At 37.7% G+C, this 25330-nt stretch overlaps 2 protein-coding genes and 1 pseudogene across 6 annotated transcripts; all 3 read right to left on the bottom strand.

The window, feature by feature from the left end:
* Nucleotides 1-10964: 10964 nt before the first annotated feature.
* On the bottom strand, nucleotides 10965-13123 carry LOC137728309 (disease resistance-like protein DSC1). Its single transcript, XM_088678076.1, has 2 exons — nucleotides 11411-13123; nucleotides 10965-11343 (listed from the first exon to the last, which is right to left on the bottom strand). Exons 1-2 carry the CDS (start codon nucleotides 12763-12765, stop codon nucleotides 10965-10967), a joined length of 1734 nt encoding a protein of 577 aa, XP_088534202.1. The 5' UTR covers nucleotides 12766-13123.
* On the bottom strand, nucleotides 12917-14631 carry LOC137728297 (disease resistance protein RUN1-like; annotated as a pseudogene).
* A 60-nt stretch (nucleotides 14632-14691) lies between these two features.
* Nucleotides 14692-24724, bottom strand: LOC137727695 (TMV resistance protein N). 5 transcript variants are annotated; one of them, XM_088678637.1, is made up of 9 exons: nucleotides 24103-24724; nucleotides 23694-23748; nucleotides 23116-23191; nucleotides 22871-22937; nucleotides 22188-22257; nucleotides 20739-21366; nucleotides 18361-19462; nucleotides 17871-18158; nucleotides 14692-17765 (listed from the first exon to the last, which is right to left on the bottom strand). In XM_088678637.1, the coding sequence occupies exons 6-9, from the start codon at nucleotides 21272-21274 to the stop codon at nucleotides 17010-17012; spliced, it is 2682 nt and encodes an 893-aa protein (XP_088534763.1). In that variant the 5' UTR covers nucleotides 21275-21366; nucleotides 22188-22257; nucleotides 22871-22937; nucleotides 23116-23191; nucleotides 23694-23748; nucleotides 24103-24724; the 3' UTR covers nucleotides 14692-17009. The 5 variants fall into 5 exon arrangements, with proteins under 5 accessions (XP_088534763.1, XP_088534764.1, XP_088534765.1 ...); XM_088678638.1 differs by having other exon boundaries at nucleotides 20739-21372; XM_088678639.1 differs by having other exon boundaries at nucleotides 22859-22937.
* Nucleotides 24725-25330: the final 606 nt, after the last annotated feature.

Below are 25330 nucleotides of genomic sequence, written 5' to 3' on the forward strand. Positions count from 1 at the left end.
TGAAAGAAATTAGAAATTTTTTTTTTTTTATAACAATACAATTAATTGGGGAACAATTAAAGGTTTTTATTTTATTTTTTTGTCTTTTCATGGAATATTTTAATCAAACAAGAGTGATGGAGGTTTAAAAATTGAACGAAATATTTGGTACTGAGATGATTATATCATAAAAACAAAGCTTGTTTACGAGCCCTTATAAAAAAAGGATTAACAAAGTAGATTCGAACAAAATTTAAGGTCATAACTCAAAACTATATATTACCATGAGATTTTTCTTTCAACTTAATTGAATCTTCTTTTAAATTGTATAGAATTGGTTTATATGAACTAACCAAAAAAAAAAAAAAAAGGGAATTGGTTTAAAATAATAAAAGGTTGTTGACATCAGAAGGCTTATATTGTGAGATAGAAGACTTTTATGATAAAATAGGAGGTTAATTATAACTTGTATGGTAAAAAAGTTAAAAGATTGTTGGGAAAAGCAAGTAGGGGTGGGCACGGGTTAGGCCGGGCCCAATTTTGAAGGGATCGGACCGGACCCGGGTGCAAAGGAAACGGGTCGGGAACAACATATTCTAATATAGGAACCGGACCTAACCTGGCCCGGTTCGGGCCGGGTCCACAATTCTTTGTTTTTGTTTTTGTTTTTTTTTTTTTTTTCTGAAACCTCTACCTTCCTCGATGTCTCCGCCTCCTTCCGCCAAGGCCACGCCATCCATCAGAGTTGAAACGGCCACGCTATGCCCAAAAGACCTCATTTTGTGAGCTCCAGTCTACAACAGCGTAGAAAGCTTCCTCTACAACTCTCGATCTTACATAGCACAAATTGAACAGCCGCCGCCCATCCTTCCACTTCTACCTTCAAAACCCTAAGGTCGCAACTCTCTCTCTCAAACCCTTTCAACTCTTGGCCCCTATTTCTCTACACACCCGTCACTCTGCGAGCTCATATTAGAAACCTAGAACCCACCTCCATCAAACCTACAACCCCCACACCTTGGAGCTAGGAAATTAAAACCCAGATAGTGAGACTGGTGTGAGCACTGTGAGGTGAGGGGAAGACGATTGAGAGTTGTAGTGGAGGGAGTCGAGGGAGAGGCGATGGAGTGGAGGCAGTCCAGAGAGTCAAGGAAGAGGCGATGGAGTGAAGGGAGTCCAAGGAGAGGCGATGGGGTCGAGGGAGAGGCAAATGAGTGATTCTGGAATCTAGAGGAAGCTAGGGTTGATCTTGAAACTAACGGTTGAGATTGGACGATAACTTATCATCCAATCTGGGCCGTTCATTATAATTAGAAACGGGTCGGTCCGGGTACCCATTTTTCTACACTTATGGAACCGGCCCGAACCTAAAGTTTCAAAGGCCTGGCCCAGCCCGCCCCGTTTCTCTTTTTGAAAATTAGGAACCGACTTGTACCCACCCCGTACCCGCATTACCTGCCCCGACCCGCGGTTCCTATACCCGTTTGCCCACCCTTAAAAGGAAGTCTTGAATTTGTTACCTACTAAAATCTTTAAATTGTATCCATCAATAAACCATATACTCTTTATTGTAAAAATTAGCACACAATACACATAAATGGGTGAAATTACAGGATGGGTCATGGCCTATTGTGGCCTCCACGTGGCTTCGTGCCCTGATCATGTCATATTTATGCTAAGAACATGTAAACAAGCATGCAAATTTTGGCCAAATAAAATAAACATAAATAAAATATGTATCTTTAATATTCAAAACATGGAAATACATGAACATGACATGCCCGACCCTGAAAATCCTCCGATCACCAGGGTAGGCACGTGCTGGCCGACACCCAAAAGTGACGAAGCCATAATTACATGCATGAGACTAACGAATATAAATTAAATACTTATAAATTTATATATAATTAATATGCAAATAAGGAACGTATTTAGAGCATACAACTGAACAGAGACACTAAAAAGAAATAATATAAAATTAAATGACCAAATGAATGGGTCCTACACCGAGATGACTCGAAGATGCCGATGCGGGAGTGCCTTGATGCCGGGATTGTATGCCTCGATTCTAAGTCTTGAGGGGGTGCAAAACAAAACATGAGTGAACCAAGTTTATATATATACACACACACACACACATAATACTAAAACAGTTATCAACATACTAACCCCCAAAATTTTATGAAAACTAATAGCATAATAGGTGATAGGTTTTCCGAAAACCATAGTATGCCAAAAAAACTTTCCAAAACATATATCACATAATGTGCTAAATAGTGGTACCCTAGTCATCCGTGGTAGCCAATAACTATCTCTCCCGGCCCGAAGCCAACAACTATATCTCTCGGCTTGAAGCCAATAACTAATTTACCGGCCCGAAGCCAACAACTATATCTTTCGGCCCAAAGCCAATATCTATATCTCTCGACCCGAAGCCAACAACTATCTTCGTTCGTAGGCAGAACAATGACCACTAGATAAGCACAAAAACATTGAATATACCATTTCCAAACATAGGTACATATATCTTAAAAACATCTTCATAGCATATAGTCATCCGTTAGATATACTATAAAGAAGTGTAAAAACATGTTCATAAATAGTATATAGTCATCCATCATATATAATACAAAGAACATAAGTTCGATAAAATATGCTATTCCAAAATATTCTCAGTAAAACATGATATTCATACAATGTAAATTCAATTTGCTTATAAAACGTAACCATTAAATCATGTTTTTCATATATGCAGTTCTAATAGTAAAATATGCATTTTAAAAGAGGTCCACTCACAAATACTTTACCGTCGAAAAGCCACGCAATCTAGCGAAGAAGGGAACTCCACAATAAATGCACATAAGTACATAAAAGGTCTAATTAATAAAAATCTACTGTAACGATTGAATTTCAGAAATTAGACGTCATAAATAGATTCAGGACGTCAGAAAACATAAAAGGGACCTCGGGTACTCCGTGCGCCATCGTACGCGCCCTCACGCTGCAGGGGAATCGTCAATTTAATTTTTGTTTGGTGGTTTATCCAGCTCACTTCTTCCCTAGGTTAAAAATAAAGGATTTGGATCCTCTCCTGAGTTGATGGAGAAGATCCTCTTGATCCATCATCGTGAGCCGTTGAATTTTTATCTAACGGTTACAATTATTATAATTTTAAAAGAACCCCCTGTTTGTAGTCGTTGGATAAAAACTCAATGGCCCATGATGATGGGTCAGCGCCAAATCAACCCTGCCATGCAAACCCATCAAGCTTATGCCATATTTTCAGAGTCCATGAGGCAGACAAAATCATAATAGCCACAGTAGACAACACCAGAAGATGGAGACCAAACCCGGCAAATCGAAAATAAGTTGGGAGATTGGGAGGTGAGGCGAGGAGGGAGACGGGGAGAGCAGGAGGCAGGCAGAGAAAAGGTGAACCCAGTCTAAAATGGTGGGGAAGCATCCAGAGAAAAGGTGGGTCAAGATAATAAAACGGTGAGGGAAGAAGGAATTCAGAAATGAAGTAAAAGACTAAAGACTAAAGCAGGGGTAAAAAGAAAATCACATTGTAGAATGAACATTGACCATAGAAATAAGGAAGGGGCAAAAATGAAAAAACACTGTAGAATAAACAGTATTTTGAACGTTTTTCTCTTTCAGTATATATCAGAGGAAAATTCCAGAGATCCAGCTAGAGGGCACAACAATGAAGAAAAAGGGTTAAGTGAATTAGTGGGGGTGTAATAAGGGTTGAGTGAATTAGTGGGGGTGTAATGGTGAGTCAGATGGATTAGATGAGTGAGAGAAATCAAAGGAAAATTTCAGATGGAGACAATAAGTATTATTGTTAATGAAGACCATGTAGACAAATATTTGCATAAAATAATTGAACATAAAATTATTGACAAAGACATCGTTGTCTCAATGCCTTAAGACCATCTCCAACTGAAGGATCTAGAGGGTTAGAGGGTCGAAAATAGCCCGAAAATCGTCTTCAACCGAGAGTTAGGCCAGATGACTCGTGGAATCTGAGAGGGCCCCACGGAATCTAAAAGAGCCAAAGGCCCACGGAATCTAAAATTCAAATGCAACGGCTAGCTTGCATTTTTTTTTTTTTTACAGTTTTATTATTATTTTGGATAAAGTACAAAAAACTACCTCAACTATTGGGGTCACGACAGTTTCATACCTTATCTTTTAAAATTGACAATGTCATACCGCATCTTACAAATTTGTGACAATGTCATACCTCTGTCAAATTTTCTATTAGTTTTTCTGTTAAGTGCTAACGTGGCAATAGACTGAGACCACTTTCTATTAAAAACTTAATAAAATATTATTAAAAACAAAAAAAAATATTTAATATTTTTTAAATATTAAAATAATAAATAAAAGTAAAATTTTAAATTTTAAATTAAAAAATAAAAAAAATAAAAAAACCTTAGTCGTCCCTTCCCCCCTCCCCCTCTCTCTCTTCCCCATCTTCATCTTCTTCTGCTTAATCTTTAACTAAAAAAAAATAAAAAAAAAATAAAAAATTGAAAGCCTAACTCCACCCACCCTCTAGGAGAAGGAGGAAGAACCAAAGAAGAAGAAGAAGGAGGAAGAAGAGGAGGAGGAAAAAAAATAATAATAATAATAAAATTTGAAAACCCAACCCAACCCCAGCCGCCCCCCCCCAGGAGAAGGTGGAAAAACCAAAGAAGAAGAAGAAGAAAGAGGAAGAAGAGGGGGAGGAAAAAAAAAAAACATTTGAAAACCCAACCCCCCCCCCCCCCAGGAGAAGGAGGAAGAACCGAAGAAGAAGAAGAAGGAGGAGGGAAAAAAAAAAAAATGGAAACTGCAACCATAGGCATAATCTCATCGTGCAAGCAAGATCATATCCTAGCTCTAGGTAGTGATCACCTATCGCGGATATACCAATCATGATTACTCCTAGAATATGTATGGTCCCCATCGCAGATATACCAAGCAGAACCACATGTGTAGTCTAATAATGTAGGCAGTGATCACCCATCGCGGATGTACCAAGTATGATCACCCCTAATAGTCCCCCATCGCGGATATACCAAGTAGGACTGTATCCTATAGCTCTAGGTAGTGATCACAGATATACCAAGCATGATCACTCCAAGAATGCGTATAGTCCCCCATCGTGGATATACCAAGCAGAACCATAAGCATAGTCTAATCGTGCAGGCGATGATCACCCATCGCGGATGTACCAAGCATGATCACCCTTGAAATACGCATGGTCCCCCATCGCGAATATACCAAGCAGGACCACTGCTACATGGTGTAGTAAATTCAACACACAACCTACTCATACCTCAACCCCTATAAGTTACAACGTAGGCACCTACACTATCAACTTTTCATGGTCATTAACTGACTTGTCACACAAGCATATAAGTTCTACATGATACTTCTATCTCACATTGTCAAAACAGTTATCATACATATCATTCTTGTTATCGAGAAAATAACTACACATATATATAACAATAAGACATCCCATATACGTGAACCGAGGTATATATATTAACTGGGATAACTCACTAACCAATATAGGCCCACTAAGCCCCACATAGTCTCTAGTAATGCTGATTTTAATATTTAATCAATTCATAACATATTAACCAAAAGTCAAGTCTCTGTCAACGGTAGGGTCCATAATCCTAGTAATCTAAACCAAAGATTCGCCTATCAGATTTATGATCCGTAACTTCCCAAGAGTCTCACTACTCTTCTAGAACAACATACTAAAATTTCATTATAATACATCAGTTGGATCTCCGCCAATCGCAAATTCAAGTGGCGGTCAACGTTTGATTTTACGAACTTAGAAATCCAATTCAAGAAGATCCTTGTGTCAAATTCCCAATATGTAAGTTCCTAATGTACTCAAATATTATTTACTATTACATATTTAATTTTGGTGCCGATCCAACGGTCAGATCATCAATTCACATAATGACCCAGTGACGACCAACTAGATGGTCAACTACGAAACTATATTAAAAACTCAGAATTTCACTAAAAAAATGTCAAATATGAAATTGGGGCATCAAAATTTTCCTAGGATGGTCAGGTGGGGTCTCAGCCCACGTGACCACGCCATGCGCCACCCCGACTCGTCGGAAAATTCAACTATTTCAAAAAATTACCAAATTTTTCAGGCATGTAGATCTTAATGAGGGGAGTAATTTTCATACCTGTGGATAAGGCCAATTTGGCCGGGAAAAGCTCCAATTTCCCTCGAACTCGCCGGAAACCCTAAAAAGGGTGTGCCTTGATCTGTCACCTCCGGTGCTCTGCTGCCCCCAAACCTGTTTGGGCTTTGTTCCTAGCCTCTGGAGGATTGTTTTGGTGGTGGTAATTGAAGGATTTAGCTTTAGGATTTTAGGAATTGCAGCCACGAACTCGTTGCACCTACTGTAGGTTTTTCACAAAATTGAAGCCAATTTTCGTTGGTTTTTTTAGTGGAATTGGAATAGGAGAGGTAGCTAGGTTGATTCTAGGGGTGGGTGGCTTCAATTTACAGGAAAATTTCCGTAAAAGGTGTCGAGATTACCTTGCAGCGACTGGGTCTGGTCATAGGGGAAACCGGGTCAAGGGGATCTGGAAGAGTTCCCCTCCTTCTCCTTTCTCTCCTTTCTCTTGCCTCTCACTGGTCTGTCCCCCTTTTTCTTTGATTGGGCAGCCAATGCACTCCCTCATCTCTCTCCTGCACCTCTTCTTCTTGCTCTCTCACTTGCTGCCATCAGGCTTCTAGCCTTTCTTTTTTTTTTTTCTTTTTTTCTTTTTTTTTCATTTTTTGAGATTTCCCCCCTCTTATTGGTCCCTTCCCAAATTAATAGGAACCCCTAAAAATATTAAATCCCTATTTTATTTAAGAAACTTCTAACGTGCGTAACTTTTCTTTTCTCGTCCCGATTCACAAATGGCCTTCGCCTATGTGCTTGTGGGGTTAAGCTCAATTCAAAAACATTAAGAGTGACCCCTGAAGGTCTACGGATTTAAATAATTATTTTCAAAAATTCAAACTTTGTAATTAAGTAATTAAAATCTAAAAATAATTTAAATTTCCAAAAATAATATAGAATCTCCTTAATGTAAATACATAGTTTGCAATAGTGAAATCCAGGAACAGGATTTCACACGTCAATTAGTATCAGAGCAGGGATTTGCCCTATTCTAAATGCAATCAATCATGGGGGAAGATATACCTTAAGTGACGTTGATCGCAAGGTTGTTACAATAAATGCGGTGTGCACACGGGGAATTGCCCTGACCCAACCTCTTCTAGTTGATGTTGAAGATATTCCTATTTTCTTGGGAAGTGATTGCATTGAAGGTTTTCTCTTGTAGGTTTAGGATGTAGAGAAACTTTTCAAGACAACTAATTCCAGATTGCTTCTTGTTTAGATGGTGACGTGTGTTTATGGTGGGATCAAATGCAAGAGTCTACGCGACAACAAGGTAAAAATCATATCCAAACTTGACGTTGGTTGAAGCGCCTAATTGTTAAGCAATTCTTTCCTGATCTCTACAAATTGTATTTGGTAAGAATGGGTCAAGCAACCATTAGAAAAGAAGCTACAATGATGAAGACTGAATTTTCATTTTGCCAAGAAACCATGGAGGTCAAGGTGGAAGAAAAAGAACAAGAAATTTTGCTTTTTAAGAATCATGTTGAAGACTACCTCTCGAAACATGAGAACTCACAAGTGGAGACTCAAGAAATTCAAGGTATGGGTGATTCTGAAATTGTTATTGTTACATCCCACATCGATCAACAGAGAGGGGGTGATGTGCCTTATATGTACATGTCCACCTCCATATAGCACAAGGTCTTTTGGGAACTCATTGGCTTCTGATTCCATCGGAACTCCGAAGTTAAGCGTGTTCGGGTGAGAGCAATCCTAGTATGGGTGACCCACTAGGAAGTTCTCGTCGGAGTTCCCAAAACAAAACCGTGAGGGCGTGGCCCAAAGCGGACAGTATTGTGCTACGGCGGAGTTGGTCTGGGATGTGACAGAATGGTATCAGAGTTTGAATTATTACTATTTTTCCTATAACCCGTGTTCTTTATAGAATATCTGATGGATGATGATATACTAATTAGAATATGTTTTCATACACTTCTTTATAGTAAAGATGATGGATGACTTTATACTATGAAGATGATTTTGAGATATATGTACCTATGTTTTAGAAAGATTATGTTCAACGTTTTGTGCATACCTAGTGGTCACTATATGCCTGTTTGGCAAATGACACTGATATGCCTGCTTGGCAAATGATATACATGCATGTTTGGCAAATGATATTGTTATGCCTGTTTGGCAAGTGATAGATATGCCTGTTTGGCAAATGAAGGGTTCTGATATTGTTACTAATACTGATACCACTAGTTAGCACACTATATACGAGATATGTTTTATGGCATGCTAAGGTTTTCGGAAAAACCTTTTACATATTATGTTATTGTTTTCATAAAACTTTGGGGGTTAGTATGTTGATAACGGTTTTATTATATATGTATATCAACTTGGTCCACTCATGTTTGTTTTGAGCCCCCTTCAGGACTTAGAAATGAGGCGTACAATTTCGACGTCAAGGCACTTCCGCATCGGCATCTTCGAGTCCTCTCAGCGTGGGACCCATTCTTTTATTCATTCAATTTTATATTATTTCCTTTAGTGTTCTAGTTAGTTATATGTTCTGAACATGTTCCTCATTTACATAATATTTATAATTAAATTTCTATTATCTTATTCGTATTTTTAATTCTCATGCATTCTAAATGGCTTGCGTCACCTTCGGCTGTTAGCCAGCACGTGCCTAACCTGATGTATGGAGAAAATCAGGATCAGGGCGTGTCAGTTATGACTTTGGAGAATCATCAATCTATTAAATTGGAGTTAAATTTCATTGTGGATCAAACAAGAAAATTAGAGGAGGAAAAATATTTTGATTATTGTTTGCCATATTTTAATTTTGTTTATGGAATTAACTTCATGATTATTCCACCTAAGAACATTGAAGGTTCGGCTTCTCGAGTTGAAGAATTTGTGCTTAACAAGGAAGTTATCTGCTAGCTATCAAGATCGTTTCAAGGAGAACTCGAGGTCAAGTTCTTTTCAAGTGAAGGAGTCTAATGTAGGACAAAAATTCGATTATTACGCTTGCAATAAAATTAAAAGAAGGAAGAGGGGAGCAAGAAAGAAAAGTAGCTTGGATGACCGCTACCTTCATTTCTGATGCGGTCGTAGAAGAGGGGTTCAATTCTCCCACAAAAGTAGCTTGAGCCATCTTTTGCAAAAATTCGTCAAAACAATAGTCTATCTGTTTACTTAAGCCATTTGTCTTCTCGTTTGTAACCATCTTTCCAATCTTTCAATCAATTAGTCAAACTATCCTTTTGGGATTTCTATCTAACTGGTGGACTCCAGACTTTGTTCTACAAGGATTTACACTGGTAATCCTTCTTAGCTTCATGCTGCATCACAAAGCTTTTCTTCTGTGGTCTCAAACTTGAAGTCGAAGGTATTGACACCATTGTAGATGCCATCATCCATGTTGTTGGTAATTAATTCCCCACTAGTAAGACTGTCACGCTGGGTCTAGAAGGGAACATCACATCAGGCCACCGTTGCTAGTTGCCTCACCATCACCCTAGTCATTGCCGGCAACACAACCTTACAAACAGTATCTTTTTCACTACTTGTGATTGTTTGGGTGACGGTATACCTCGTGCAGAAATTATTGTTGTTCCTGTTGAGATTGTTGCTGACCTGGATGTGCCAAAACAAGGTGTGTCAGTCGTTGCTAGTGGAGTCATCGGAGTCGGTGACGATCCAATCATCCTTACTAAACCTCCACAATTTGCCCGAGGAATTGGACTTTATGCGGATGCTCCCGTCCGCATTGGTGAAGACCTGGTTCCCCAGCATTTGATCTCTAATTTTGGTGGTTGAAACTGCAGATATGAGTGTCCGTCGTTCAAGCGGGCGCTGAGGTAGTTACCATTGTGGCCTTTGAACGCCACATGTTTGGGAAGTGTCACGAACAGTGATTCCCAATCGAGGATTGCGAACACACTAGCCACATCTTTTGAGATACGCTCTGGGGGTGGTCACACGAATATGATACCCCTGAATGCTGAGTTACTCGTCAAAATACTTACATAGTTTCCGAATTGGACACGGCGAAATTGGAGTAATATACTGTTAATACTTTTAGCATAGTCATCTAATTGGTCGACAGGCTCGAACAAGGTACATGAGGTTTTGGATTTGTCTTCCTCTGGTTTGTCAGCCCCAGCAAAAATCCCCATGCCAGTATACGAACTTACAAGGGGTGCGGCAAGCTTACCCAGTATTTATTGTTGTAACAGCTTCTAATGTGGACGAGCCCCTCGTTCCCACCACTCTGCTTTCTCCACTTCAAACTTTGTGAAGTCACTCCATGCCTCCTCTCCGATGACTTTCAAAAACCCTGCTGCCACGTTCTCATTTTCTTCATGTATGATGTAATGTCGCACAAATATTTGTTGTTGTGGTTTGATTTCAGCACAACAAACCTCGGCAGAGTTGGCATTTTAATTCTCTCTTTCTAGTTTCTATCCCGTTCGTTCTCATACAAGTCACTTCAATTTTTGTTTGTGCAAGATGTATTCTATGTTTAACGTACTTTACCAGCGAAAGCACACGCAACAGAAGAACAATGAGGATTCATAAACAACAAATGAAACATACCATTCCAAAACCAGAAAAAGCTCCCAAATCAAAAACTCACATTTTCCGTGATAAATGACAATGCAAGCCCTTCATTAGATAGTGGTAAATTTCTTTGAACATCAGACCTTTACAGGTTTTGAATAATGATGCAATCAAACTGTGATGATAAATCTTTTAGTCATACAAATAAAATCATTCAATCTATGCTAATCAAAATACACATCAACTCGTATAACCCTCCTATACTTTGGCAGCAAATATCTCCTGGAGAGCAGACCAAGTTCCTGAAACTGCAAGAACAACTCCCAACACCAAAATGCTGACATTAGAGCACCATTGCCCCCACCCCATCTTACTCTTGAACACGATCAGATGAAATAAGTCGGCACCACAAACCCTAATGCACAGCACACACCACTCCCCACCAACGACATGAAATCTGCGAAATTGGGGACCAACAATATATGCCACCAAGATCGGTGCCAAAACCAGCATCCATCTCATCCACAAGCAATACCTCCCTCCCCAAAACCTCCTTTCGACAATCTCATACACCGGGTTCATCATTATAGGCAATGTGAAGAACAGATTCACCACAAAGCCAAGCTTCACTAGGGTACTAATCAATCATGCACCGTAATTAACCGAGATCATATCCTTGGTTTGGTCCCCAAATGCAAAATAACCAAGACCGGAACTCAGGGGAGCACATTTCTGCTTCCTCTTCACTTATAACGCTTTCATACCCCACGTACACGTGATCTTGTCCGTCGTCATAGCAGTCATTCAATCTCCAGCCGTCGACAAAAATTGCAGAATCGAACAGTCCATGGCTTTCACCCAGGGATTTGAAATTGCACCTAGCTTTTATTACAAACTCTTTATCGCAGTTGGAAACACAAGAAACAACAATAGAGAAAGCGAAACCCAAAAAACCTGTTCGAAAAAAATCTGGAGGAAGCTTAATATGGACTGAAGATCCCTCTCTTTGATAGCTGAAGCTGAACCACTTTGGAATTTCTTTTCCCGGACATACAATGACAAACCAAGGGTTCCCATAAGATTTGTTTGATGAATTAGTTGCCACTCGCAAAATTCTAAGTTGTGCTTCATCCATCATGTTGCTCCTTGCATTATGATCCAATTTTTGGCAATTAAAAAAATTACGGTTCCCAAAATATGTGTATTTATCCCAACCTTGTGTGAGTGCTGTCCTTGAACTTGACACTGTCTTCAGCGATGTGCAGCCTTTAGCTTCAAGATCACATTGCACTGGGAGCTCTGGTAATGATTGAAGCTTATCGCACCTGATTAAGCTTAGTCTATGCAACCGAGAAGCTTGTTTGATGCTTGCAGGTATGCTGCTAATCAGGCTTCCAGTCAGAACCAAATCTTGCAATGAGGTTGAGCCAACGAGACCATCAGGGATTTCTGATATGCGGGTGCCTAGGAGGTCTAGAATTTCCAAAGATAGTAAATGAACAGAGCTGGACGGCAACTCTTTGAGTTCCCGACAGTAACGAAACCTAAGAGTTTTAAGGTTTGTTAAACAGTAGATACTACTCGGGACAACACTTAGGTTCCTACACGTACCAAGATCTAATGTTTCAAGCCCAATTACATTTCCAATAAACGAAGGAAGCTTTTCAACCGCTGTCCCTTTCAAACTAAGAAAGTTGAGATGTTCCATTGGCTCCAAGATCTCCGAGAAGTTTTCAAGTTCAGAGCACCCATAGATATTGAGTGTCTTGAGAGATTTCAACTTACAAATGTCGGTTGGGAGACTCACAAGTCTCTTACAACCAACCAATGATAATTCACTTATATCCCTGGGAAGCTCAGAAACCTGGCCAAGAGATGTGCAGCACTGTAGATCAAAACAACCAGAGACTTTCAGGTTACACCTGTTGCTTGGAAGTTTCTTGAGGTCTCTACAATCTGTTGTATCCAAGTAAGAAATTTTTTCGTGAGACCAAACTGATTCAGGCAACTCATGTATACCGCTGCGATGTAAATCTAAGATTTCAATATTCTCTGGCATCTCTGGAAGATACTTGAGACTCTTGCAATATGCAAGATCAAGATGAGTAAGCTTGTCAAGAGGTTGAAAACACCCAGGAATTTCAACCAAACTGACACAACCACCAAGAATTATGTGCACAATTTCTCGACTCCCAGAGAGATTTGGAACTTCAGTTAAATTTACAAACCACTTCAGATTGATCAATTTTAAGTTCACAAGTCTCTGTAACAAAAGCAAAGAAAAATACAAAGAATTAATAAGGGAGACTTTCGACACTGCATTTTTATACAAGAACTAAAATAGGCATATATACCTGCTCTTCATTCCATAGCTTTTTAACTTGGCTTCCGGGCATATGAAGCTCAACTAGATTTTCAGGAGAAAAACTTGACAGCAAAGATTTCAAAGGATATCCTTCCCACCTAAGATAACGAAGATAATTGAGAAGATCTAGAGAAGAGGTTAATTTACAGTAAGCGTCAACCATTCTAGAGTTAACCACAATTAGCATCATTAGGTTAGACATCACTTTGAAGTCTGCACGTTTCCATTTTTGCTCTTCAATCTTATACGAGTGAACCAATATGGCTTGAACAATTGGACTTCCCTGACAATAAGAGCAAATTTTAAATGTGAATGTTCCCTGACAATAAGAGCAAATTTTAAATGTGAATATACATACAACAAAATTCAATCTATAATTAAATTTTATAGACGAGCTTTTCTTTGGTGTGTTATCATCTAAAATTCGTTATTTGTTTTTATTAAAAAAGAAACGAAAGAAATTGAATACGCTTAGCTCTTACCGTGTTATTTTGCAGTACACGATGGACATCCTTATACTTGAACAACCTACTCCGTTGACAAGGATCTTCAATACACTATTCAAGTATAATTATGCTTCCCATTTCTTGTAGCAGATCGTGCATCTCTATTCTTTTCTTTGTTGAATGAATTGATATGAGAGACATATCAATGAGAACTCCGCCTGCTGCAGAGAATCCACGAATATCGAACATTCGTTTTACCTCGTCCACATCCTTCCCTTTATGAAAACAAGCTATATCCAAAAATATCTCCTTCTCATTTCTTCCCAATCCATCATAACTTTGTCTCAACACTTTATGGATATTTTCATTGGGAAATTCTTTCAATTTGTTCAATTCATCTTCCCATTCTTCTTTGCTCTTGCAATTTAGGAATGAGGACCCCAGAAGTACGAGAGCTAAAGGAATGCCTCCAGCATAATCCAGCGCCTTTTCTGCCAACCCCTTATAATTTGTCCTAGGAGTACTGTTATTCTTGAAAGCATGTGAATAGAAGAGCTGAAGAGCGTCATCTGGTTTTAATCCCTCAACCTCGTAGATCTTATCCTCTTCAATAGTTGGCCTAAGCATCCTCCTATCTCTACTCGTGATAATGATTCTACTTCCAATGCCATATTGAAGACGATTGCCAGCTAAATATTTCATTTGCATTGAATCACTCACATCATCAAAAACAATGAGGACCTTTGTACGACTGAGGCTTTCTTTAACAAAAGTCGATCCTATGGATAGATCTTCTTTCTTTAATATCTCTTTAAGAAGTTTTTTTTCCAAGCGATCTCGTCCATCTGTTTGTTCTGAGTTCTCCCTAACATTTTCAAACCTTTTCAAGAGGATAATTGCACAGACTCTTTGATCTGGAGGGACTCTGTGGAAATTTAAGTACGAAATCCGCCTATGCCTTAGTCGGTTGATTTGTATATGGACTACGTATTAATATATATATATATATATTTTTTTTTGTTGGGGATTTTGGGTATAGAGGCTGTGTGTGGAACCAGTGATGCAAGGGCGAGATATGATCAGTCGAGCTCAACCTGGAAGGGGGAAAACTCATGCTTTTGGGATTCTCATATTGAATAAAATCTATAAACACAACGTCACCTACGCCCACATATATGCGATTTATGTTTGATTATATATGGCCGTGGATGGTGGTCTTTCCAATATCACCCATGCAAACACCTTTCCAATCATTAATACTTAATAACGATTCAATTTGCTCGATGGACTTTTAATTCCAACCATTCGCAATGCAAGGAATTTAAATTTGATCAAATCAACTCAACTCTTGCAAAGACTCGTTTTACTCAATTTTTTTTTTTTTTGACGTCCTCCCCTTGTCTTGACTAATTGGGCTTCGTTTGGAAGTCGGCCCAAAGTGACCTTGAATATGCCAGGGTCAGGGCGAGTCGGGTTGTAAGACAGAAATGAGTTGCGACAAGTGGCAGAAAATCTTAGTCCACTTTGGAGAATGACATGGCAACACGGAGCTCATACGCTGACGGACAGACAGAGAGAGGGCTTTGAAAATGGCAATGGCTTGGAGGCTTCCCACACTGCTGGCAACACCAGGAAACCTCCATCACCATGACTCCGAAACGCTTTCGTTCCAAGCCTCGCTGTCATGATGCCGGACTTTAGCTCCAGACCATCTCCTTCCTTTGTCATCTTCTTCCACCTCTACCGCCACTCTTTCGTCTCCTCCCTTCAACAGGAAAGCTTTCATTTTTCCATTTTTATTCACAAATCGCAAAAAAAATCCCATATTTTTGTTTACAAACTTGAAAAGAACCCATATTTGTTTTCAAATTTGAAAAGAACTGAATTTTCAATTTTTGATTTGTGTGTGCAGGGACCAATACGTGGCGTTTCATGAAATGTACGGCCAGGGCGGGAGCTGGGGCTGTGAATCTTGCTCGGAGGACACCCGTCCAGCATACTGGTGGTCGGCGCCACCGAGACTTTGGGGAGGCAGATTGTGAGGAGAGCACTTGATGAGGGACATGATGTTAGGTGCTTGGTTAGGCCGAGACCAACCCCTGACGATTTTCTAAGAGATTGGCGTGCTACTGTTGTCAATGTAATTCCAATTCACTAACTCTTATAAATTTTAAAGAGCCCATAAAAATGTGAGTTTTAATGCCCAACTGTTGAAGCTATCATTGAAAAGCAGAACGAGCAGTTCATTCGTTAAATGATCAGTTCATCCATTAAAGCATATTTTTGTCTAATTTTGGTTTCCTACCTTTTTGTGTATTTAAAAAATAGGAATAAATTAGAAAAGGTCTATGGATTGTTCAACATTTAAAAAAAATGCTGCGATTCAATTTAGAGATTCGTGTATCCATCTAAGATCATGAAGTTATTTTATATGTTGCAGTAAACATTACCGGACTTACTAATGTGTCCTGCGTGCATTTTTGGTCTTATCTAACCATTTTCTCCATTTAGGTAGATTGGGAAGGAAAAGTTGCTCTTACACAATGAAGTTATTTTATTTGTTTTCTATTCCATCCACAACTGTGACAAGCATCCCGAAGTTCCACTTATGGAGATCAAGTATTGCACTGAAAAGTTTCTCCAGGATTCATGCATAAATTAAATCACGTCATAATTCGTTTATGTGGATTCATGGAAGTAGGTTTCACTTAAACTTCCTCTCTTACTATCTTGTTACTGGCATATCCAGATTTGTGCTTCACTGTCAGCTTGATGTTTCAAATTAATTTCCGTATCTTCTTATTGTTCTTATTCTCATGTAGCACTCCTCCAACCCCCATTCACTTTCTTTATAAGAACAACAATTAAACCAGATAGAGATATAAGAAGTTGCATGTTTAAAAATCATTCAAAACACAGGCATGCATCTAAGCACACACACCCTGAAAAGGTATGCATATGCGTGGAGAATGATCATATGTTCGGAAACGAATCTTTCCAAGGACATGATTTCATAGAACAATCAATAATTATGTATGCTAGTTATCCTTCTGTCATTACAGTTTCTTGTGTTTCGTTGTGAGATGGATATCTATTTTGATGTTAGTTTTAGCTACGAAGTGAAAGGGCTTATCTTTACATTTTATTCTCAGGGGATTATTGGACAGTATGCAGTATTGCAGTGCCTATATTAGAAGAGAAATCAGTATGGGGAACAGATGGCCCCACAAGAATTGCATACATGGACACCCAGTTTAATCATGCATTGACCGTTTCCCTGGTTGATTTTAGAAATACCTTCTTTTTGTTTACCTCTCGTTATGGTATCTGAACACTTTTTATTTTTGGTATTAGGATGTAGCTCCTCTGACCTTTATAGGTTTAAGAAATGAGAAAGTCAGTGGGAAGCTTCTCACATTTGCTGGCCCTCGCGCTTGGACAACCCAAGAGGTGAGCGAGGCTGTTTACCACCAGAGGCCCTTCATTGTCCTTTCAGCTTGCAAGTGTTGCTTGGAAGTTCCTTGAGTTTTTCACAATGGTCAATATCCAAGTAAGAAATTCTTTCATGAGACCAACTGATGACGGCAACTCCTTTATGCCAGTGTTGCTTAAACTTAAGAATTCAATATTGTCTGGCATCTCTGGAAGATACTCGAGACTCTTGCACTTTGAAAGATTAAGATAAGTAAGTTTGTCAAGATTTTTAAAATGCTGAGGAATTTTAACCAAACTTTCACATCCAGAAAGATTCATGTGCTCAATACTGTCTGGCATCTCTGGAAGGTACTCGAGACTCTTGCACTGTGAAAGATTAAGATGAGTAAGTTTGTCAAGATTTTTAAAATGCTGAGGAATTTCAACCAAACTTTCACATCCAGAAAGATTCATGTGCTCAGTACTATCTGGCATCTCTGGAAGGTACTCGAGACTCTTGCACTGTGAAAGATTAAGATGAGTAAGTTTGTCAAGATTTTTAAAATGCTGAGGAATTTCAACCAAACTTTCACATCCAGAAAGATCCATGTCCTCAATATTGTCTGGCATCTCTGGAAGGTACTTGAGACTCTTGCACCATGAAAGATTAATATGAGTAAGTTTGTCAAGATTTTTAAAATGCTGAGGAATTTCAACCAAACTTTCACATCCAGAAAGATCCATGCGCTCAGTATTTGGACTCCCCAAGAGATTTGGAAGTGCAGTTAGACGTGTGCATTCCCCAAGGTTGATCACTTTTAAGTTCTTAGGATTCTGTAACAAATCAAAGAGAAAAGGTAAGAATTAACAACTTAGTCTGAATAAGTTTCTGCACTACATCTTACGCAAAAAAAGAAAAACTATAACAAGCACATATACCTGGCCTCCATCCCAAAGTTGCGTGACTTTGCTGCAGGGCATGTGAAGCTCAACAAGATTTTCAGGAGAAAATTCTGGGGGCAAAGATTTCAAAGGATATCCCCCCCAGTCAAGATAACGAAGAGAATTGGGAAGAAAGAGAGTTTTAAGGTTCAATATTTCGCTCATCCCATAACCAATTTGGAGCAATCTCATATTATACATCTTTTTGAAGTCTGCACGATCCAAGTTTTGCTCTCCAATCCTTGACCCCCGGGGAAACTTTATGGCTTGAACCTTTTCAGTTCCCTGACAACCAACAGCAAAGTACAAATGTGAACACACTAACACACAACAAAATTTAATCAAAACTACATCTGTAGGAATATGACTTATTTTTTGTAAATGAGTTTTCTCTAGCTGTCTTCTCATAGCAAGTACACAGTATTTTATCGATCTATTTCTTTTCTTTATTGTTTAAAAAAATTGTGAATCCACTTGCAGCTCTTACCGTGTTATTTTTCAATACATGATAGATATCCTCAGTAGTGAACAACCTACTGCGTCTTCCGGGCTCTTCAATACATTGTTCGCGAACAATTGACCAACCCATTTCTTGTACCAAATCATGCATATCTATGGTTCCCCGTTCCGAAGCAATCGATATGAGAGACCTATTACGGAGAACTGTAATTCCATCTGCCGCACATGAACCACCATGCCATTGGCCAAAGTCTACCATCTTTTTTACATATTCAATATGATACCCTTTATAAAAGCATGCTATATCAAGAAATACCTCCTGCGCATTTCTTGGTAATCTATTATAGCTTACTCTCAACGTATTTTGAATTTCTTCATTGGGATAATTTCTCAGTGTGCTCCATGCTTCTTCCCACTCGTGTTTGCTCTCACGTTCAAAGAATAAGGAACCCAAAACTTCAAGAGCCAGTGGAATGCCTCCAGCATATTCTACCACCCTTTCTGACAACTCTGTATATTCTTCTCTAGGAGAGTTATCCTTGAAAGCATGAAGTTGAAAGAGCCGAAGAGCGTCATCAGTTTTTATTTTCTGAACCTCATATATATATTTTTCATCACTAACAGCTTTCTTGAGTACGCCCCTTTCTCTACTTGTTACGATGATTCTACTTCCATTGTCGTAGTCTCCAGCTAGATCTTTTATTTGCCTCCAGTCACTAACATCATCAAAAACAATGAGAACCTTTGTACGGCCGAGCCTTTCTTTAACATTCTTCTTATCTAAGGAGAGATATTCTTCCTTTAAGATCTGTCTAAGAAGTGTATTTTGCAATTGATCGGCTCCGTCTGTTTGCTCTGATTTCTCCCTAACATTTTTAAGAAAACAACAAGCTTCGAACTCAGAAGAGAGTCTGTTGAACACAGCCTTAGCAAGGGTGGTCTTTCCAATACCACCCATACCCCAAATGCCTACAGTGCAAACACCTTGCCAATCATTAGTGCTTAATAACGATTCAACTTGTTCGATGCGGCTTTCAATTCCAACCATGCCCTTTAAATCACGTGAGGATTCACGTTTCAATTTCGTTGAAATAACTTCCACAACTTCCTTAATGAAATCAGCCTCCGTCCTGCAAAATAGGGTTACAAATGATAAGCGATATATAGTAAGTAATGCTTTAACTAGTCTAGTAAACCCAGTTCAAAGACACTGTTCACGCATAGTGTTGATGTTTTTGCCTTGCGCTGTTTCATTTCCTTTGTATTTTTTATTTTTGCATAGTAGAATTACTAATATGCCCTTTGGCCCAGCTGTTGTCAAATTTTCCCACGTGTTGGTCATCTGAGATTGCTTTCCTCAGGTGTCGTTCCCTCTCTTCGACATCATTATTCCTCTTTGCGATTAGGAGAATAAGGAATTAGGACGAGTAGAAGCCGATTTAGTAGCAGCAGCAAAACTATAGAGCAAGATTTGTTCATGAAGGAAAGAGATTTAGTCCCTCTGTATGCGAACAAGGTAAAACCCACCACTCCACCCTGCTCAATCTCAAAGTTTCATGGATTTGAGCTAATTCGCACACCCATTTGTTTGCTTAGCGAGAAAGTTCGCATGAATTACAAGTTCTGCTTCAGCTGGGATAAGCTGTGTATTGTGTTTATACAAGTATATAAGGCAACGATGACCTTTATTCTTATTCTTATTCTTATTCTTATTATTATTATTATTATTATTATTATTATTATTATGTGCTGAATGTTTATCAACATTCACGTTACTTATCAGCGTTCACGTTACTTAGGAAATGGTGAAGGCGGAGGACCAAAAGGCATTGTCTGTTGGCATAATTGGTGTCCCGAATGCCGGAAAGTCTGCACTCACTAATTATATGGTTTGTTGTTTTCGATTTTGTGGTTTAAAGGTGTTTAATTTGACCCCCTTTTTTTTTATTTTTATGAATGTTGAATATGGTGTTGGTTTAGCTAATTATATTGAGTGTGGTTTATGGTTTTATGGTTATGGTATTAAGTATTAAGTAGTTTTTTTCATTTGAATAACAGTTTGCTTGGTGATGTGGTGATTCATTTTCGAAAAAAGATGTTTTTGTGATGGGGTTTTCGGTAAGGTACACACACGTTAGTATAGTGAAGTATTGGAGGGAAAGATATGGGGTAAAGTTTCATGTTGTGTAAGTTTGGTGAATTGGTCATGGTTTAGAATTTTATGTCAAATATGGTTAATTTGTGTTTCTCAGTGTTATATTTGTATTGATTATGAATAAGGTTCAATTTACCTAATAAAAATTTGAAGTCTATGTAATGAATATCCTTTCCTATAAACAATAAAAATAAAAATTTGAAAAGAAATAATCACAAGTAGAAATTGATGCAAGTTACAAAGTTAGTTACCCTTTTTTGTTTGAATAATCAAACCCAGATAAACCGGTTGCTTCCACCAAAGCAGCTTTCCACTCGATCACCTTATCCATACCGTCCTTGAAACGATTTTCAAGTTCAGCAAATGCATCTGCATAACTCCCCTCTTGTTTTCGTACTTCTGATGGACTGATGTCGTAAAAAATGGGTAAAACCATCTGGCCATTTTTCTTTTTGCATTCGAGTATATACACGAGTTCATTCAAGCACCATGTGGAAGACGCATAGTTTTTGGAGAAAATGATCACCGAAAGCCTTGATTTCTCTATTGCTTCTCGTAGGGCGGGTTCAATTTCGTCTCCTCTCTCCAGCCTGTAGTCCATGTAGGTTTCGATTTTCTTGCCACGCAAGGCAGCATGAAGATGGCTGGTAAAAGTAAGACGGGTGTCCTCACCTCTGAAACTAATAAACACATCATACTTTTCTCGAAGAGGGGGGATATTAACATCATCATCAACAGCAGTAACAGAATCAGCAGCACCAGAAGAAGAAGTCCCAATCACCTCCATCTCTCTATCTCTTAGAAAGACAAGAGAATGAAGCGATCCAAGGAAGTATTTGATTACAGAGAGAAGATAGAGAATCTGAACAATAGTTGCACCTGAAACTAGATCAGATTTTAGTACAACGAAATAAAAAATTGTACTTTATTATGTGGACTAAGTTACAAATGCCAGGGAGGACAAAAATTCAAAATTTAGAGAGACAAGGAAATTATCAAAGATTAGACCAAAAAGAAACCATAAAAAATAAAAAGACGAAATTGCTCATCAGCACATTCCGCGTAGAAATTGTGTGCATTCAAAGAGAAGAAAAGTGAAAGAAAGAGGTGTAAAGTTAAGAATGAACCCCCACCTCCTCCTCCTCCTGATGCGAGGAAGTTTCCTAGTTCTTACTGAGCATGTGCACAAAGTTACAAACACTCCAGAGAGGACAAAAATTAAATTTGAAGAGACAAGGTTTAGTCAACCAAAAAATATTTGATAATGCTACTGCTTAAAAGTTTTCTTTTAAATATGCTTAATTAAAAGAAACAAAAATGAAAAAAAAAAAAAATTCATTCACTCATAATGACATGTTTTATAATTTTCGTGAAAGGGTCAACTCTAAAATCCTACATCATTATCCTTAAGCTTTAAATTTATAGATCTTTTAGACATATTGCAAACAAATTGTTATGACCAATTGAAAAACAAACAGCTGCAAACAAATTGGGAAAAAGGAAAAAAATTAACAAAGATGCAACACGCATATTAAAACAACACATATAACATTAAATGCAAACAAACTACTAAAATTAAAATTTCAATTTGAGTATAATAAAACCTAAACAGAATATGAAACTTTCTTCTAATTGTACAAAATAAAAACCAGATGGTATAAATTTGAACTCAATAATTTTAGAAGTTTTAAATCACTTGCCTTTTGTGTAGAGAATCTTGCAACGCAAACAAAACTAACTTGATGTTAAATAATGCCACGTTCTCAAACCCTATGAAAAAACAACACAAATATTATTGAACAATAAATTTATTAAACTGTGAAGTAACAAAATCGTTAACCACCACCAAAGATGTTTTACCCTATAAAAGAAAAGAAAAAAAAAAACTGAACCGCACTACAAAAGACATAAACAGAAATACAAATGTAACATTGAATGACATTTGATATACCAAAATTTTTTAAAGAATGAGACAAATACCAAGACACATTTATATTGTATAAACAATCATCAATATAACTAGCATATGGGCACACACAAAGTGTGTGAGAAAATTTTTAATTTTTGTTTTTGAAATAGAAGGAGAGAGGAAGAGAATGATAGAGAATGAGGGAGTGGGAAGGGTTTTTTTTTTTTGTTTTTTTTTTTTTTTTTTAATTAGGGATATGTTAAGATTACATGTAGGTGAGGTTTTGAAAAAAAACACCAAAATTTGGTTGTGTGAAATTAAATTTCTACCTCATATTTCTTATTCATGTTCTGTTTTAATTAGAGGGTCAAACTAGTAATTTCCTAGAGTTTTGGTTGATAATGAGTGTTTTATTAATTAGTAGAGATTAAAAAAATTTGTAAATTCTAAATTTGACATTACTTGTCAGCTCACCCTTTTTTTTTCTTTCCAATTTCAGCAAAGGCACTTTGTAGCTTATATAAATTGTTGTGGCACTAATCTGCAATAGAAAACGTAGTCATAAATAAGATGTACAAAATAATAACACTATAACAATTTTTTTTTTCATTCAAAGCAATGGCAACACACACACACACACATATATATAAACATTTATCAAAATGATTAATAGAAATTTGTAAATTCCAAACTTAACGGCACTTAGTAGCCGGACTCACCTTTTTTTTTTTTTTTTTTTTTTTTTCAATCTCAACAAGAGCACTCTTTAGTTATATAAATTGCCCTGACAATGATCTGCAATATAAAATACAGTTACAAATCAGATACACAAAGGACCAATATTACAATGAATATTTTTTTTTTTCATTCAAAGCACTAATAACTGATAAATCACTATCTAGGCACAGTAATTTTTCTTCCTCTTTATTCTTAAGCTCTGTTTCTAAGAAAGATTAAAAAAAATTTACAAAGCTCATTCATAAAACACACTCCATTTTTGATCCAACACAAATATACACCTTAAATTATAATTTGAATGTAGCTGAACGATGTAATTAAAAAATAGGAACAAAGAGAAAACGTTATCTACATCATCCTTGACTTTGTAACCATAATGACAAACTTGCTTTACAACAATGAGTGCCTATACTGTTATCTACATCATCCTGACTTTGTAACCACAATTTAAGCATTCATAGTCATGACTACATCGTAGCCCTAGCTAAGGAAAATTAGTTCTGATAAATATACATCGAAAAAGCCATCAAAATCGCCTAAATTCGCTATTTTTTATTACCAGAGCTCAAGAATACTGAATTCCACAAAACCGCAGCATCAGTAAACACCAAGCCCTGAAACAAAATTCAAAAGCAACAAGAAATGAACCCAAATTAGACCAATATACTCAAAAGTTTTACAATATTTTAGCTTTAATTAACCCCAAATTTGAAAACAAATTATGAAAACAACACAGGAAGCAAAACCCAATTCATCATCTCTCTACCAAAAGATGAAGAAACAGGTGTACCAAGCAGCAATTTAACTAATGAAAACAAGCATATTCAATATTCACAAAATACAAACTAGAACAAACACATATCGAGCTCAAAAAGCTGACTTGATCCAAATGAGTTGACCCAAGTCTCCTTAAACATACAAAAATCCAGCTAAAGTTCAAAGCTCTGGGAAAATTTCAAAATACTCACCTGAGATAATTCCCTTGCAGAAAACACAGATGAATCAAAGATCCCGGAGAAGGGTTCTTGAATCCACAGCAAAGCTTCCTTCTTTTTCCACAAAGACAGACTTTCCCGGTCAACAAAAAAACAAGTGCAACCTACGATTTATATAAAAATACTTGCCCATTAATTTTTTCCGGGAAAATTGTAAAAAGGTGTGTGAATGGAGATGGATTTTTTTTCCACAAAGACAAAGACTTTCCCCGGTCAACAAAAAAACAAGTGCAACATACTATTTATATAAAAATACTTGCCCAATAATTTTTCTGGGAAAATTGTAAAAAGGTGTGTGAATGGAGATGGATTTTTTTCCACAAAGACAAAGACTTTCCCGGTCGACAAAAAAACAAGTGCAACATACGATTTATATAAAAATACTTGCCCAATAATTTTTTCTGGGAAAATTGTAAAAATGTGTGTGAATGGAGATGGATTTTTGCAGAAAAAAACGTTTGGATGGGATTGCAGAAGAAAAGAGAGGAAAAGAGAGAGGGTCGACGGGCCAAAGAAGGCCGGCCATTTTTGTCCAACTTAGCGACGACTTGAGAACTGCAATTTAGTGATATTGGCTCAATAGACTCTTTACCTTGAGGGAGTGCTTGACCGGCTTTTTATTGGTTTCTTTTTCCACGGATTTGGATCCTCACCTCTCCTGAGCTAATGGGGAGGATCTTTATGATCAATCATCGTGGGTCGTTGAATTTTTATCTAACGGTTGCAAACAGGAGGTTCCTTTAAAGTTATAATGATTGTAGTCATTGGATAAAAATCCAACGGTCCATGATGATTGATCAAGAGGATTCTCTCCATTAGCTCAGGAGAGGATCCAAATCTTTTTTCCGCGAGATGGGAAGGTTTTTTTAATATTTTTACTGTTAAAAGTGTGTTTCTATTGAGATTTGGATCCTCTCCTGAGCTAATGGAGAGGATCCTCCTGACCCAACATCGTGGGTCGTTGGATTTTTATCCAAGGGCTACAATTATTATAATTTTAAAAGGATTCCCTATTTGTAGCCGTTGGATAAAAATCTAATAGTCCACAATGATAGGTCAAGAGAATCCTCTCCATTAGCTCAGGAGAGGATCCAAATCCTTTCTATTGGTCTATGAACAGTTACCACTACGAAAAGCTCCGGTCTTTTATGTGCTTTTGGGTATAAACACTCCTTTTTTTTTTCTTTTTTTTTTCTTTTTT

This window comes from Pyrus communis, chromosome 10 (genome assembly GCF_041283825.1).
Source record: "Pyrus communis isolate YQ-2024b chromosome 10, ASM4128382v1, whole genome shotgun sequence".
In the NCBI taxonomy this organism is placed as follows: Eukaryota; Viridiplantae; Streptophyta; class Magnoliopsida; order Rosales; family Rosaceae; genus Pyrus; species Pyrus communis.